Source organism: Hyperolius riggenbachi, chromosome 11 (assembly GCF_040937935.1).
Source record: "Hyperolius riggenbachi isolate aHypRig1 chromosome 11, aHypRig1.pri, whole genome shotgun sequence".
NCBI lineage: Eukaryota > Metazoa > Chordata > Amphibia > Anura > Hyperoliidae > Hyperolius > Hyperolius riggenbachi.
The window spans coordinates 192,758,824-192,775,117 of NC_090656.1; the positions used below are offsets into that span (position 1 = coordinate 192,758,824).

The 16,294-nt window shown below is 46.5% G+C and overlaps 1 protein-coding gene across 1 annotated transcript in view; it reads right to left on the bottom strand.

The window, feature by feature from the left end:
* The window catches only part of OVOL1 (ovo like transcriptional repressor 1), a 90,229-nt gene that overhangs the window by 57,113 nt on the left and 16,822 nt on the right, over positions 1–16,294 (bottom strand). Inside the window, exon 3 of the mRNA XM_068261021.1 lies at positions 4,102–4,167. Coding sequence (XP_068117122.1) covers positions 4,102–4,167 — 66 coding nt within the window. The remainder of the gene's footprint in view (positions 1–4,101; positions 4,168–16,294) is intronic.

Sequence of the window (16,294 nt, forward strand, 5' to 3'; positions counted from 1 at the left end):
CTGACGTCACGACGCGTTTCGGCGCTAACCACGCCTTCGTCAGGGTAGGAGAGGACGGCTGGCAGGCCTGAGAAGCGCTTTTGTTTTTAACACATTGTAAGTGTAACCTGTATGCGTGAAATTTTAAGTAAAGAAAAGTATTACACCAAAGGAGCGCTCTTTTCTCTTCTACTATTCTACTGAGGTGAGCTGCGGGCTGTGAACTGGTGCTGTAAGCCAGTTCACCACCGGCGGTTCCCACAATCTGGCGGGGGGAGGGTTATCATGGTAGGGGAATTGGCTGATAACTGTAGAAAGGAACTTTTATGTGATTACATTAGCATTGCAATTAGTATGGCCGCACCGCCACACAGAGATTTCATGGTCTCTAATTAGTTTTCGGTATAGCTGCTACTCCAGTTTGTACTTACTACACAGACAAAGCACCGGCTTATTATCTCATGCAATGAAAGGACAAAACAAAATGAACTCAATTAAGAACAAGGTGGAATTGGTACTACAAGTACACATTTGTCTTATCGTGCATGAAGCCAGTTAAGTCAATGCAAAAATACTGACTGTATCTGAAATAGATCATGAAAAAAAATCTCCATAGGTATGATGGCACGTACTGAGGACAGACACTTCAGGGAACAGATTGCTTCTGTACTTAAACTTCGAGACCAGGCATGAGGAGTTAATGTTAGTTTCGCCCTGATATGTGGGAAAATATGATGGGGCATGGAGCCAGTTACTTCCACATACATTACACTGGAATACAGGAGATAGCATGCAGCTGTGAAATGCTGAGAGATCTGAAGGTAAGGTGAAGGTGGGGTTGGCTGGAGGAGTGGTAGCTTAAGGATGATCGGGTGTGGTGATTTGCGGAGGTGGGAGGCGGTATAACTTGAAGAGTGAGAGGAGTAGATTAGATTGTCTATATAGATACAAATTATAACTAATCCAGTAGGCTTCGGTTTGACATCATTAGGTGTCTGTAAGATCACTCTAGAATACTAGATGTTGCCCAAATAACTTCACTACCAGTTATAACTTCTAACATGACTGTCTCCTGAAACATCACACCTGTTATCTGCCAAAAGACCAAGTGTAAAGCTGTGTAACCTACAGCATTGGTTGTTAAAACTGAGCCCTAGTAAGACTCACAAATAGTTTTACAAAGCCAAACTACACTGAGCGTTGCTTTTTAGTAGGAGGGCTTTTCGGTCTCTTTTCATCCCCTATACTTCCCTAGTGGTTTTGGGTCACCCCGAGCTGCTTGGTTACTCTGTTCTACTGGCCCAAGCCCCTCTCCCATAGAGTCATATCAATCCCTGCCATGCACTGAGGAGGACCAACAGTCCAAAACATGTGTGCATGTTGGGTTGATGTGGCTCTGTAAAATGTATAAGCTATAGGCTGGCTATACACTACATGGATGCAAGCCTGGCTGCAGGGGCATAAAGAGATAATTTGCATATTCAGCAGTGGTGCATTGTGGGTAACCACAGTTGCTCACGTAAAGATGAATTATTGCAAATACCTACTGTTTTAAGAAGCCAAACTACACTGAGCGTTGTTTTTTAGTAGTAGGAGGGCTTTTCGATTTCTTTTAGTCCCCATACTTTCCCAGTAGTTTTGGGTCACCTCAAGCTGCTTGGGTGTTCTGTTAAAATTGTACAATAACAGTCCCTAAAGACCCATTATGGCTTGATTTTGTAAAAAAAAACATGCTGCAGGCAGGCATGAAAGGCAGCAGAATGTGCAGCTAAATGGGAAGTGCAGTGTGCATCGGCCACCATCTCAGCTACATAGAACCCACTATCGCAGAAACTGCATCTATTTTAAAGGCCTGGGGAAAAACATTTAAGGATTAAGGGGTTGAATCTGGGAATCATGTAAGAGATGTGACCATCATGACCCTCCCATAGTAGTGCAAGAATCATGGCTCCTTCCCCACCCTGTCCGTAATAAGTGTGACCAAAGCAATTCTTGCTATGGATCAGAGGAATTGTATTAAAGGGAGGGTGTGTTTTTGGAGAACGTTATGGCCCTTGACCCTTTTGCAGCCACAGTAGTGCCTACTGTAGTGGGCCATGTTACCAGCAGGTTCCTGAAGAATCTTTGAATAGACAGCCCACAGCTGCACAGTAAAGTGCAGTTGGAAGGAGTGATCTCAACACCCTCTTTCAAGTCACCACAATTATTATTGCTTAATTGCCAATGTTTCACAAAAAAACCTCTGACTGCATTCACTTTCCTGAGAAATGATGGCTGGTGACTTCAATAGTTTGGTTAGTAACTTTAATTACTTGTCGATACCCAGGGGCATAGCAATAGGGGATGCAGGGGTTGCAACCGTATCGGGGCCCTTGGGCCAGAGGGGCCCTCCCTCAAATGCAGAAATAGCTCTCTATTGGTCCTGTGCTCATAATAATCACTTCTATAGATACTTTGAATAGTGGTAATCATTAACAAGCTGTTCCCCATCCCCTTTTTGCACCTCTGACATTGTGGTTGTCCTTGGCAGGTTTTGGTGCGCCATATCAATTGTTATTTATAGAGTGCATGGAAGGCCCCAATGTAAAGCTTGCATTGGGGCCCACAGCTCCTTAGCTACGCCCCTGTCGATACCTTTCCATGCTGTAAATTGAAGTTTACCAGAGATGGTGAAATAAGCAGCTTTTAACCATTTTCGGACCGCAGTGATTGAGATCTACGCCCTGTTTTGGTGGGCTCCTGGCTGGCAGGGAGTAGATCTCAATCACTGTCCGCAGCGCGCATCCGCCGTTTCCGCCGCTACCCGCCGATCGCGCCGCTCGAACCCGACGATTCTCGCCGCATCTCACAGGCTCTGCCTGTCTCTATGACAGCAGAGTCATGTGAGCCGGTCAGGAGCCGATTTCATTGGCTCCTGACCTTGTCTTTCAATGTAAGCCGTTCCCATTGGCTTACATTGAAAAACAGGGTCAGAAGCCAATGAAAGCGGCTCCTGTCCTGCTCACATGACTCTGCCGTCATAGAGACGGTATAGTCTATGTCCTGAGGGTCTCGGCGAGCGGCGATGACGGCGGTTGCGGCGGGTATGTGCGGCGATCCGTCGGGATTTCGTCGGGATTGGACCAGCGGTCTCTGGTCTTTAAGTGCCCAGAGACCGCTGGTCCTTAAGTGGTTAAACTTATTTGGGGGTTCTTCCCGCTCCATGTCTGCCATGGGCTCCATAGCCGTTCTCCTGGCCCCTCCATTGTGTCCCCTGGTATATACCTCAGTCGCAGCCAGTCATGGTTCACTGTGCATGCACAGCACCGTCGTGCACGTGCCCCTGTCGTGCGCCCATGGCCTAAGCCATTCCGCGCCTGCGCAGTACTAGCTGTGCAGGTTCAGAATGCTCCCAGCGATGGAAGTGCGTCATGGCAGCGTGCAGCTGTGCCGCATATGTGTGACGAATCTCTGTGCACATGCCTATTTATTGGCTGAGGTGGTCATTGTCGGCCACTTCAGCCGACTTTAATTATGCGTGTTTACGGAGCTTTAGATGGGCTCTGATTTGTGGAGACAGAGATTGCAGCTGTGTGACTACTCTCAGTCTGTGACCTCAGTCTATCCTATGTTACCATTCCCATCCACGCAACCATTGGCATCCTGTTCTTGCACAAGGTTTTATGAGGTCTTATGAGAATTCCCAACTATGATTGTGGAATTCTCCTTATCTGCCATTCACAGTGGACTCACTTGTTCCCTGCCTGCCTCTGATAGGATGCTCACTTGCAGCAAAAAATTTAAATCTGGGCCACCTTGTAAAATTGAAAAATCCAATGATACTTTCTAAAGAGGCTGAGAAGGCTTTTGATCATGTAGATAAGAACTTTATGGAACAAACACTGAGGTTTATTAGACTTCTGTGTCACTTGAGTTCAAACCCTTAAACCCTCCATTGCAATACCGGCGATGGAGTCAATTTCCAAACACTGTCTGTGACACACACAATGGACCCAAAGAGGGAAACACAGTGGGAAACACAGTATCTCCCTTGATACTTATCTCGACCCTGGAACGCTTTCTTCCAAATAAGAAAAAAATTAATATTTCTAGTATTCCATCCAAATTCAAAATTGTACTTACAGTAGTTGCTTCTGTGGATGATCTGTTTTCCGGCATCACAAATCCAGAAATATCCATCCCAAACATCTGCAACAAAGGAAAAAAAGTTTGTAGATCTATCAATGTACAGAAATCTGAGGTGTTAAAGGACACCTGAGTGAGAGGGATATGTACGCCCCCATATTTATTTCCTTTTGAACAAGACCAGTTGCCTGGCATCCCTGCTGATCTTTCATGCATTAGTAGCGTCTTAACCACACGCCTGAAAAAAGCACGTGGCAAATCCAGTCAGACTTCAGTCAAACGTCTGATCTGCTGCATGCTCATTCAGGGTCTATGGCTAAAAGTATTAAAGGCAGAGGATCAGCAGGACAGCCAGACAATTTGCATTGTTTAAAAGGAAATAAGTATGGCAGCCTCTATATGTCTCTCACTTCAGGTGTTCCTTAAATACTACAAAATCTTTACTTAAAAAGAACCCGAGGTGGATCTTTGGAAGGCAGATGGGACACAGAGGCATGTTGTCTGCTTAATGACATGGCTCTGTATCCCCCAACGGCCACCCTCTGCCCCCCCCCCCCCCCACGCTATAACCCCCTGAGTTTAGCGACAAGATTTGTTGCTAACTCGGTCGTAAACACAGGGGAGAGGAATTCCCTGTTCAAAATGCCCACCAGGGGCATTCCTGCAGGATTTCCTGAGCTGCCATTGGGCAGCTCTCTCTCCCTGGCCACGCCTCCTGCCACTCCCCTGCACGCTGTGAGAGACACACAGTCTCTCAATGCAGCATCGTGACCTGTAGGTCACAAAAGTAAAAGTGGGCCATTGCGGCCCACGGGAGCAGCGGTTTTTGTGGCTACATGATCCGCTCAGCCCCGCGGATCAGTTAGCCTACTTTTTTTTTTAATTTTTTAAGCCCACCTCGGGCTCTCTTTAAGGTAAATGCCTTGAAAAAAAGTACCAATACTTTAGATTTCATTGGGCCAACGTTACTAAAAAATATCAAGGCATTCCAATTCCACCTAAATATACCAAAATAACTTTGAGTCTTTGAGTTAACATCATGTATCCGAGCCGAAACTCGGGTACAAAATGAGATATTTGCCGAAAGAGAGGAGAGCCTCAGGATCCTATTGAGGTTTCCTTCGGTGCTCTGATGTCCCCCATTGCTGAGCGCACCCCCTTCCCCTCAAGGGAGATTGGCAGCAAAACATTAACAGCAATCATATTAGGGCTACCCACCTTCTCTCTGCAATGCGCAAGAAGCCGGAGCTGCTCCATGCCGCTGCTGATGCACGGTCGTGCTCATAACAGGAGGTGAGCGCGGCCCCGATGTGGAGGGAGACCTACCTGAATAAGGGGGGACATCGGAGCATGGAGGGCAGCCTCAACAGAATCCTGAGGCTTCCCTCTCTTTAGGTAAATATCTTGGGTTCCCTTTAAACTCCTCTTCCATTAGCTCATCTCAAAAAGATTTCAGTAAATTAAAAAAGTAAACTCTCCTGGCTTTCCAGATGTAATGCAAGTGACATAACTTTTCTTCCTTGTCTATTGTCTATTATTATAACAGATACTTCTAATTAAAACCCCCCTTTCAATTTTCTTCTGTCCATCAGATGCGAAAATTAAAGACACTGAAATGGACCACAAAGACAATAAAAAAATGTAGGTCTCTTTCACACTTACCCTAATCCGTCAAGTCACACAGAAATGCCACATCCCATCACAGAAGCAGCGATAGCCCTATGGGACTGTCACATTGAATGCAGGGGGTCCCGTCGTGACAATACAAGAGTATCTATGCATTGTGCATGGTTGACAATGAATTGAGGCATATTTTCATTGAAGAGTATTGCCTTACTGTGTGGTCCCATTATAGCATGCGGTGCGTCCTTTTGGGACTGGAATGAATGCATCAAGTATGCAAGGGGCTCAAAGTACTAACCTGCCCATATGCAAACAGTTGGGTGGAACTGGACTCCTAGACCCCATTAGAGTCAGTTCACACTATGCCCTCTTTCCAGATCAGATGGCGTGTAAAACAGACCCTTTGCTTTCCCTGGTATCTCCATGTCGGCATACTCATGGGCAAAGTCCCTCCCCCTTTGCCCCAGTAGGATGTCCAAAGATTTTAAAAGCTATACTCCACCCCATACTGCCATTCTTTTTTTCGTCCTCGCCTCCAGCAGGATTCCACTGATTTCTTCAGGACCCTTACCTCCGCCTTGTGCGGTTACCAACAGGTTCAGACTCTCCTGTTGGAGTCTGGGTCTCAGGTATCTAAATGATCCTATGAGGCTCAGAGCCCCTTTTTATTTTTCCTCCCGGGGGCGTTTTTATGTAAAAGATTCCTGCTGCCACACTATACTCCTAATTGGAGTAGTGGTCCCCTACAGCTTGGACTCATATATTATGAGTCTCTTGGTTAGCCAGTGGGCGATTGGCTTACCTCGTTTGGTCTGCGTGGTGTCTGCTCCATTTTTGTGTTTCTCCTGGCGTTTGGGGGCACTGGGATCGGCAGAGCGTCCTCTTCTCCATCCGGGAGGTCGGGGAGTGTAAATCTCGCACGGGCGCGCGAGACTTCTGCCTCTTTTAGCTCAGTATGGGCGGAAGCGCCTAGGCGGCCATCTTGGTGCAGGGCACAGCGCGTCTAGAGCCGGAAATTGGCTCTGGACCCTATTTAAATGGCCGGTTGCGGCGCTGGCGTTGCAGACGCGGGGATTTCGCTGCGGAGCAGGATTCTATCGTTCTAAAGGTTAGCTGGTTAGGCATCAAATGTTCTAGTTGTTTTTGGTACAAACAGGGCTTATGCTAGTGAGGATGAGGTTTTACCCCTATTCCCAGTGCGATAGGTATAGTAAGCATGATTGTATATATATATATATAGGTATATCCACACTAGTGCATGTTAATCAAGTATTGCAGAAAACTTTCAGGGAAGTTTTGTTTATCATAAAGATCTTGCAGGAGCAGGCGTGCACCAGACTTCTTATTTTTATTTTTTCATTTTTTTTTTTTTTGCAGCTGTTATGGGGAAAAGTAAGGGAGTAAGCTCTAAAGCTATAAGGTAAGGGTGGTAAGTAAAAAAAAAAAAAAAAAAAAAAGAGTTGGTTCAGTAGCTCAAAATTACTTTTGTTTCTTTTAGGCGTCCTCAAGAGAGGGGAGCACGACAGAAACTACTGACCAGGTCAAAAGTAAAATCGCTGGACGTGGTCGTGAGTCAGCAGAGCGATGCAAAAGCCTCATCTTCTAATTCAGAGTCGGAGAAAAGGATGTGGACATCGCCCAAAACTACCCGTAAATCCTCGTACAGAAGAATCTTATCTTCTACCGAGGAATCGGATCAGCCGACTGCATCCACCTCATTCCAAGCAAAGTCCTTACCTCCGGGGGATAGGTGTTGGATTTGTGGAAGACCGTCCCTTGCCAACAAAAAAGTGTGTGACGTCTGTCATTTGGACATTGCTAGAGAGGATAGAGAAGTATCTACCCTCATTAAGCAAGTGGTGAAAGACACTGTAGCTGAGATGGCATGGGATCGTAGGGCTCCCGCTAGAGAATCTAGATATTCTTCTCAGGAAGGCAGTTCCGAAAGTGACTCGGGAGAAGATACGGAGGGATTTGATTTCTCTCTGGTACCTTCCTATGTGGAGAAGGTCAAAGATGCTATTCAGTGGCAGGAGGACTCCTCTTCCCCTAGACCTAAGAAAAGAAGATACTTCAAAAATTTGCGTAAAATGAGAGTTTCTTTCCCTCTGATGGAAGAAATAAGAGATGTCATTACAGAGGAGTGGGATAAAACGGTTAAGAAACCGTCCTTTAAAAACAAGTTTCAAAAATTGTATCCTCTGTCTCAGGAAGATGAATCCCTGATTCAGTCAGTGCCTGTGGTGGATGCTTCAGTCATCAGAATTGTACGTAATGTCACACTACCATTGGAGGACTCTGTTTACTTTAGGGACGTGATGGATAGACAGATCGACCAGGATCTTAAGCGCTCATATTTAGCGTCGGGAGAGTGTTCACGGGCGGCAATATCTCTCACGTCAATTGCTAAGGCAATGAAGGTTTGGGTAGAAGACGCCCAGAAGAGGATTAATAGAAAAGGAGATATGGAAGACATTGTGGATACCTTCCAAGACTTAAGTCTAACGGCGGATTTTCTAAGTGAAGCTAGCGTAGACATAATTAGATCTGCAAGCAGAGCAATGTTATATAGCATTATGGCGAAGAGATCACTGTGGCTGAAGCCTTGGGCTGCGGATCCGACTTCGAAGCAATCCTGGGTAAAGATCCCTTTTGATGGTAAGAATCTGTTTGGTTCTAAGATGGATGCGGCAATATCCAGGGTGACCGGCGGTAAGTCGGGCCTACTGCCTCAAGACAGACGATTCAGGAAGCAGAATTATTCACAGTTTAGGAAACAACAACCGAATAGATATACAGAGGCCAGGTCTTACAGACCGGGAAAAGAATATAGGAAAAATTGGCGCAGACCGCAAACAACTTTCCAAAGAGCGAATAAGTCAAGATCCATGACGACTTCAGGTGAAACTTCAAAGCCTTTTTGAGTTGTTGCCCGTCCAAGATTTTCCGGTAGGGGCCAGACTACTTTACTTCAAGGAAATCTGGGCGGGAGAAGTACGAAACAGTTGGGTTGTGAAAACAGTTGCGGAAGGTCATGTATGGGAATTCAAGATAAGGCCTCCAAACAATCGGTATATTCGAACAAAGATTCCAGACAATCAAGAAAAGTTAAGAACTCTCGAAGATTATGTTGCAGAGTTAATCCAGCAGAGGGCAGTAATTCATGTGCCTCATTCAGAGAGACGAAAGGGATTTTATTCTCCACTGTTTCTAATAAAGAAAAAGACGGGAAAATTAAGACCGGTTCTGGACTTGAAAAGTTTAAACACATACATCCGCGTTCCAAAATTCAAGATGGAAAGCCTTCAGTCCATAATCTCGGCTATACAACCAGGGGACTGGATGTGCTCCGTGGATTTGAAAGACGCGTATTTTCATGTGCCCGTACATACAGATTACCAAAAATATTTACGTTTTTCGGTCGGGAGGTTACATCTTCAGTTCGTCTGTCTCCCGTTCGGACTGTCAACGTCGCCGAGAACATTTTCAAAAATTCTTTTGTCGGTAATAGCTCTTGTACGGGTGCAGGAAATACGCGTCTTTCATTATTTAGACGACATACTAATATTGGCCACTTCAAGTCAGCAGCTAATTCGGCACAGAGAATGTCTCTTACGAACACTTCAGAGGTTCGGATGGTTAGTAAACTATCAAAAAAGTCAGTTTCAACCAACACGGAAAATGATCTTCCTGGGTGCCGAGTTGGACACACAACATGGGACGATTTCTCTTCCTCAGGAGAAGATATACAAAATAAAGCGAAACGTTCTCAGCCTAGCAAGGAATCGAGTAGTAACGGCCAGAGCATGTATGCAGACAGTAGGCCTAATGTCATCCTCGATTCCGATGGTGAGATGGGCTCACTGGCAGCTCCGTCCACTACAACTCTGTTTACTGGATCAATGGAACAAAAAGGATTTGAAGCAGAGAATAGTCTTGACTCACACGGCGAGAAATTCTCTGAAGTGGTGGAGGTCGACTTACAACTTGAAGAATTGCCGTCTCCTGCAACAGCCATGTTGGGAGGTCATAACAACAGATGCCAGTGCAACAGGTTGGGGGGCAGTATACTTGAATCGCACAGCTCAGGGAAATTGGAAGTTCCCCTCTCAGGGCATAGTCTCAAATGTCTTGGAGCTGAGAGCAGTCCTCCAAGCCTTGAAGCACTTTCTTCCTCTGGTAAAGAACAAGCCTGTACTATTAAGAATAGACAACACGGCGGCAGTAGCTTACGTGAAGAACCAGGGAGGGACACACAGCAGATCACTGATACAGGAGCTGGCTCCCATCATGTCCTTGGCCAAGGCCAATCTTCAGGACTTGTCGGCCCTTTACATTCCGGGTCTCCAGAACAGAATGGCAGACTACCTATCGAGATTCAAAATAGACAACAACGAATGGTCACTGCTACCTCGGGCATTCCACATCATAGTGAAACAGTGGGGTTGGCCGGAAGTAGACTTATTTGCGTCAGAGGCCAATCACAAAGTGAAGAATTACTTCTCACGGTTCCAGGATCCAAGAGCTTTGGCGACGGATGCATTGCTTCAACCTTGGAACTTCAACAAGGCGTACGCTTTCCCTCCAACTCCACTAATTTCCAGATTCCTGAGGAAATTAAGGACTCATACGCTGACAGTCTTAGCAGTAATACCTTATTGGCCTGCAAGACCTTGGTTTCCTCTGTTACTGCAGATGAGCACACAGAAACCCCTGCCTCTTCCTCAAGTTCAAGACCTGTTGTCACAGGGAGAAATTTATCATCAGGACCCAGTACGTTTGAAATTAATGGCGTGGAATTTGAGAGGCTTAGGCTTCTAAACTCAGGCTGTTCTATACAGGTAGCAGACACCTTGATAAAAGCCAGAAAACCCTCTACTCTTGCCTCTTATAACAGAGTCTGGAAGGCTTTCTCGGATTTCGCAAAGATTTCAGGTTTTGCGATTGACAGCTTTGAAGTGGCCAACCTCCTAAGTTTTCTGCATAAAGGTTTACAGTTGGAGCTAGCTTACTCTACATTAAGGAGACATGTATCAGCTATCTCAGCCATATCTGGAATCTCTTGGTCAGAGCATGTGTTAGTGAGGCAGTTCTTTAAGGCGGCAATCAAGATGAGACCACCTTTAAAGCCAAAGTTTCCTAAATGGGATCTTCCCATAGTGTTGCATTACCTGGAAAATGACTTGTCCTCCTCTGCATCTTTGTCCTTGTATGATTTAACGTTGAAAACTGTATTTCTTATAGCAATAACGTCTGGCAGAAGAGTATCAGAGCTCCAGGCTCTGGGTTGCAAGGAACCGTACTTAGTCTTCTATGATGACAGATTAGTTCTTCACCCAGTTCAATCATTTCTTCCAAAGGTTACAACCCCTTACCATCTGAATCAAGAGCGGACCTTGCCAAGTTTAAGAACTCAGGAAGATCAGTCTGTGTTACACCCGTTAGATGTGCCATCTACTATGAAACTGTATCTGGAGAACACTGAAGCTATTCGACAATCGGAAAGATTGTTTATAATCCCTAGTGGTTACAGGAAAGGCAAGCCAGCCTCAACTAGAACCATAGCAAAATGGATAGTTTCTTTAATTCAGAGGGCATACAAAGCTAAAGGCTTTGTGCCGCCGCAGGAAATAGTAGCCCATTCAACGAGAAGCATGTCTTCCTCGTGGGCGAGAATGGGGAAGGTAGCGTTGCCTACAATCTGCAGAGCAGCAAATTGGGCTTCCGGACATACCTTCTTAAGACATTACGCTGTAGATCCAGCTTTATTGTCGTCTGTAGAGTTTGGTAGAAAAGTAATTTCCTCTACTGTGGCTTCTGCAATTTAATTTAATTTGTTTGGCTGGATTGATTAATTAAATTACTTTATGTTTTGCATCCCACCCTGTTGTATTGTCTAGTTATTGGCCCATGAGTATGCCGACATGGAGATACCAGGGAATTAGGAAAATCGTATACTTACCTATCGGTGATTTTCCTTTCCTGGTAATCTCCATGTCGGCATGCGATCCCACCCTATGCTGTCGGCTCGTCTAGTTACGTGAATGGCAGTATGGGGTGGAGTATAGCTTTTAAAATCTTTGGACATCCTACTGGGGCAAAGGGGGAGGGACTTTGCCCATGAGTATGCCGACATGGAGATTACCAGGAAAGGAAAATCACCGATAGGTAAGTATACGATTTTCCTAATTCCTACTGGCCCATTCACAAAATTCTGTGTTTATCAGATACAGGTTTGTACATTGCGATATTACAACAGAGATTCCCAACCTGCAGATTTTTTCAAATAGCACATGCGTTGTCATATATACAATACAATCTATGATGCACTTCTGTTCTGCGTATAGTATGACATCACCAATGCACCAATGGAGCAGGTACTGCCCACTGCAACTGAGTCTGTTGTTCTGCTTACTGACCCGTATTATTAGCTGGCTGTACACTCCGCCAGAATGATAGACTAGTGCAAGCATGAAGCCTGGGTGCAATTAGACCATCACTGCTGCACAAGTCCGTTGGTGAGGACCGCCATGCAAAAAGACTTGATGTGAGAGGGATATGAAGGCTGAAATATTTATTCTAATTGCCTGGCTGTCCTGCTGAGCCACTAATACTTTTAGCCACTGCCCCAGAACAAGCATGCAGCTCAGATGTTCTTATTGGATTACCCACATTCTTGTTTCAGATGCGCACTACTGCAGCCAAAGAGATTGGCAGAGCTGCCATGCAACTGGTATTGTTTAAAGGGAAGGTCCAAGCAAAAAAAAAAAAAATGAGTTTCACTTACCTGGGGCTTCTACCAGCCCCATGTAGCCATCCTGTGCCCTCATAGTCACTCACTGCTGCTCCAGTCCCCCGCTGGCAGCTTTCTGACCTCGGAGGTCAGGGCCGCATTGCGTACATTTTTACGCATTCCCGCTAGTGCAGGAACATTAACATATACATTTTTACGCGTTAGTGGTGCAACGCATACATTTTTGTTCCTGCACTAGCTGGAATGCGTAAAAATGTATGCAATGCGGCCCTGACCTCCGAGGTCAGAAAGCTGCCAGCGGGGGACTGGAGCAGCAGTGAGTGACTACGAGGGCACAGGATGGCTACATGGGGCTGGTAGAAGCCCCAGGTAAGTGAAACTCATTTTTTTTTTTGCTTGGACCTTCCCTTTAAAAGGAAATAAATATGAGAGCCTCCATATTCCTCTCACCTCAGGTTCCCTTTAACAGATTCATGGCAGTATACTTTTCACACCTACTCTTGGGATGTTCAAAAATAAATTAGAACAACTTTTAACTGACCATCCTCAAAATGTTTGGTGTATGCTGCAGCATTATTACATTTTAACCGCTTCCGGACCAGGCTAGTTGAAATGTACGCCTTGTTTGGGACCTTCGCCCTGTTTGGGCCTTGCCAGGGTGTAGATTTCAATTACCACACACCGCACAGACACGCCGCCCGCTACTGCCGATCACACTGCTCTCCCACCGATAGAGCTGTAGATACCAAGAAAAAGGATTCCACTATTGTTGGTACAGAGAGTCTACTTCAATTCACAACATTTTTGTAGTGATTTCCTCAGTGTAATCCAGTTTGTCAGGGCTCTGTTGACTCAAGCGCTAGTGGTAAGCATGGACTCTTCTTCAGCATGAAGATGTCTACTGGTCTTTATTATAGCACCCATCAAAAAATGATGGCCCGCCGCCCCTATGGAGCAGTGGACTGCTTTTCTGTACGGTAGCCAGCAGGTGAGGACCAGTAGGATTGCACCACCGGTGACAGAACCGGAGGATGAACCCAGGCATGTGGTAAGGGCAGGACAGGCTCTAAGAAGCTGAGAAGGTGAACTGTGGCCTGGATTGAACTGCAGGCAAGACTGGAAGGACTGATCAACAGGTCTGGGATGGACAGGATTGGCAGGACTGGCCAACACAACTGACTGGACTGCAGAACGGTCTGGTGGGACTGACCAACAAGACCGATGAACAGTCACAAGACTTACGAATCTGCAGGACTGACTATTGGAGCTGAAAGAACTCATAGGACTGAATGACTGGCAGGACAGAACAGTGTGATGACACACCGTGGCTGTGAAAAGCTAGCAGCATTAAAGCGGACCTGAACTCAGAAAGTCCTCTCTGCTCTAAAAGATACGCAACAGAATAATAGCCCATAAACAAAAAAAAATGATTTTTTAAAACTGATACAAATCCTAAAATAAATCTGCACGGTTTCTACATCCTGATTCATGGAAGCAGACATATTGTTAACAGCCTGTGCTTTTAAATGAGCTTATCTGCCATGGCAGTCATGTGACACAAATGAGAGGGGATTAGACAGGCTAAACTCTAAATACATACAGGGTGCATTTCTCTGTTTTCCTTCTGTCCTGTGCAAGAGTGCAGGTCCACTTTAAGGGCTGTTTGGCCTGGACTGGACTTGGACTTTCATACCAGTGCTGCGCCTTCACCCTCGATGCACACAGAAGGGGATGGAGATGACAGGCACGTGCACCCAGAGGCAAACCAGCAAGGAGACAGGCGCCATCCCAGAAGATGCTGGAAGATGGTGTTAGAGGATGCTTTGGGGCCAGCCAAAGAGCACGTCGCTAGATTGAAGTGCAGGTGAGAATAACAACGCCAAAAGAAAACACTTTTGAAGCCCAATCCTGTGGATAAGTGGCATGGCTGTGGCACTGTGGGGGAGAGGAGAGCAGTGTTGCCAGACCTGTGCAGGGGTTTAAAGATGCAGTGGGGAGGAGAAGGTGAGATCTGGATATAGTGATGTAAGCTGACCTGATGACATGACCAGGAAAATAACAGAAGTCTGTTGGCGTAGTCCTTAATGTGAGGACAGCTCAGAGGTGAGGTGGGGTGGGGGGGGGGGGGTACAGTGGGTTTGTTGGGGGAGGGGATGGAATACAGCTTTAACTAGATCCAGAGACCCGAGTGTTTTATTACTGGCTAATTATGATCATAATCATCATGGCAGTTCTGTCTTCTTATTGCCCTACGGAAGGCCAATCATCTCTTTCCGGCCAGTCATCTCCCATGCATCGTACACACTGAGGAGTTGCTGTTGCATAGTAGGGATTAGCATTCGATCCTTCAGCTGACAGTACAAGGCCCATGCTGTACAGATGCATCGCTAGTTTCTGGGCTAACAATGTGTTTGTTGTAATGGGGGGGGGTACAACGAGCAGCACAAAAAGGAGCAGTTTACCGTGGGCAGGATGAGTAGAAAGAGCAATGCGCTTGTTGCTCATCGGGCGTTGGGGATCATTAAAGGTGCCGGATCTTGAAGGGGTTCTTTGGTGGTGTCAAAAAAACTTCTTCTATTGCCCCCCTGTAGCTGACATGTCCCACGCTGTCCTCCTACGATCCTCCATTCCCCGGCGCTGGTCCCGGTCTAATTACGTGTCTAACTAGACTGCGGCTGCGCACGTGCTCACTCCCGTGTGCATCATCGGGAGCTTACTGCACAGGCGCAGTACAAGAAAACTTTGTACTGTGCCTGCACAGTAAGCTCCTGATGAGGCGCGCGGGAGCGGCACTAGTTGTCTATTTAGACGAATATTAGACCGGGACTGGCGGCGGGGAACTGAAGATCGTCGGAGGATGGGGCAGGACATGTCAGCTGCAGGGGGCCGACAGAAGTCCCAGGTAAGCGTGTTTTTTTTTTTACACCACCACTGAATGCCTTTAAAGAGACACTGAAGCGAAAAAAAAAAATGATATAATGAATTGGTTGTGTTCTATGAATAATTACTAGAAGATTAGCAGCAAAGAAAATGTTCTCATATTTTTATTTTCAGGTATATAGTGTTTTTTCTAACATTGCATCATTCTCTAATATGTGCAGATTACACAACACTCAGCATTCAAAATGATTCTTTCAGAGCAGTCTGTGAACTAATGACATCTCCTCTAGCAGAGGAAAAGAAAACAGTTGAGATAATAAAAGTCAAATAACAGCCCTCTCCACGACTTTGAAAGTCGTAGAGCTTAAAGGGAAGGTTCAGGGAGGGTGGGGAAAAAATAAAAATCAATTTCCACTTACCTGGGGCTTCCTCCAGCCCGTGGCAGGCAGGAGGTGCCCTCGCCGCCGCTCCGCAGGCTCCCGGTGGTCTCCGGTGGCCGACCCGACCTGGCCAGGCCGGCTGCCAGGTCGGGCTCTTCTGCGCTCCAAGTCCTTCTACTTCTGCGTCCCACGCCGGCGCTCTGACGTCATCGGACGTCCGCCGGGCTGTACTGCGCATGCGCAGTAGTTCTGCGCATGCGCAGTACAGCCCGGCGGACGTCCGATGACGTCAGAGCGCCGGCGTGGGACGCAGAAGTACAAGGACTTGGAGCGCAGAAGAGCCCGACCTGGCAGCCGGCCTGGCCAGGTCGGGTCGGCCACCGGCAGCCTGCGGAGCGGCAGCGAGGGCACCTCCTGCCTGCCACGGGCTGGAGGAAGCCCCAGGTAAGTGGAAATTGATTTTTATTTTTTCTCCACCCTCCCTGAACCTTCCCTTTAATGGCTTTTTTGTATAGAGATAACAACTGGAGTTTCTAAACTCTTCCTGTACTGG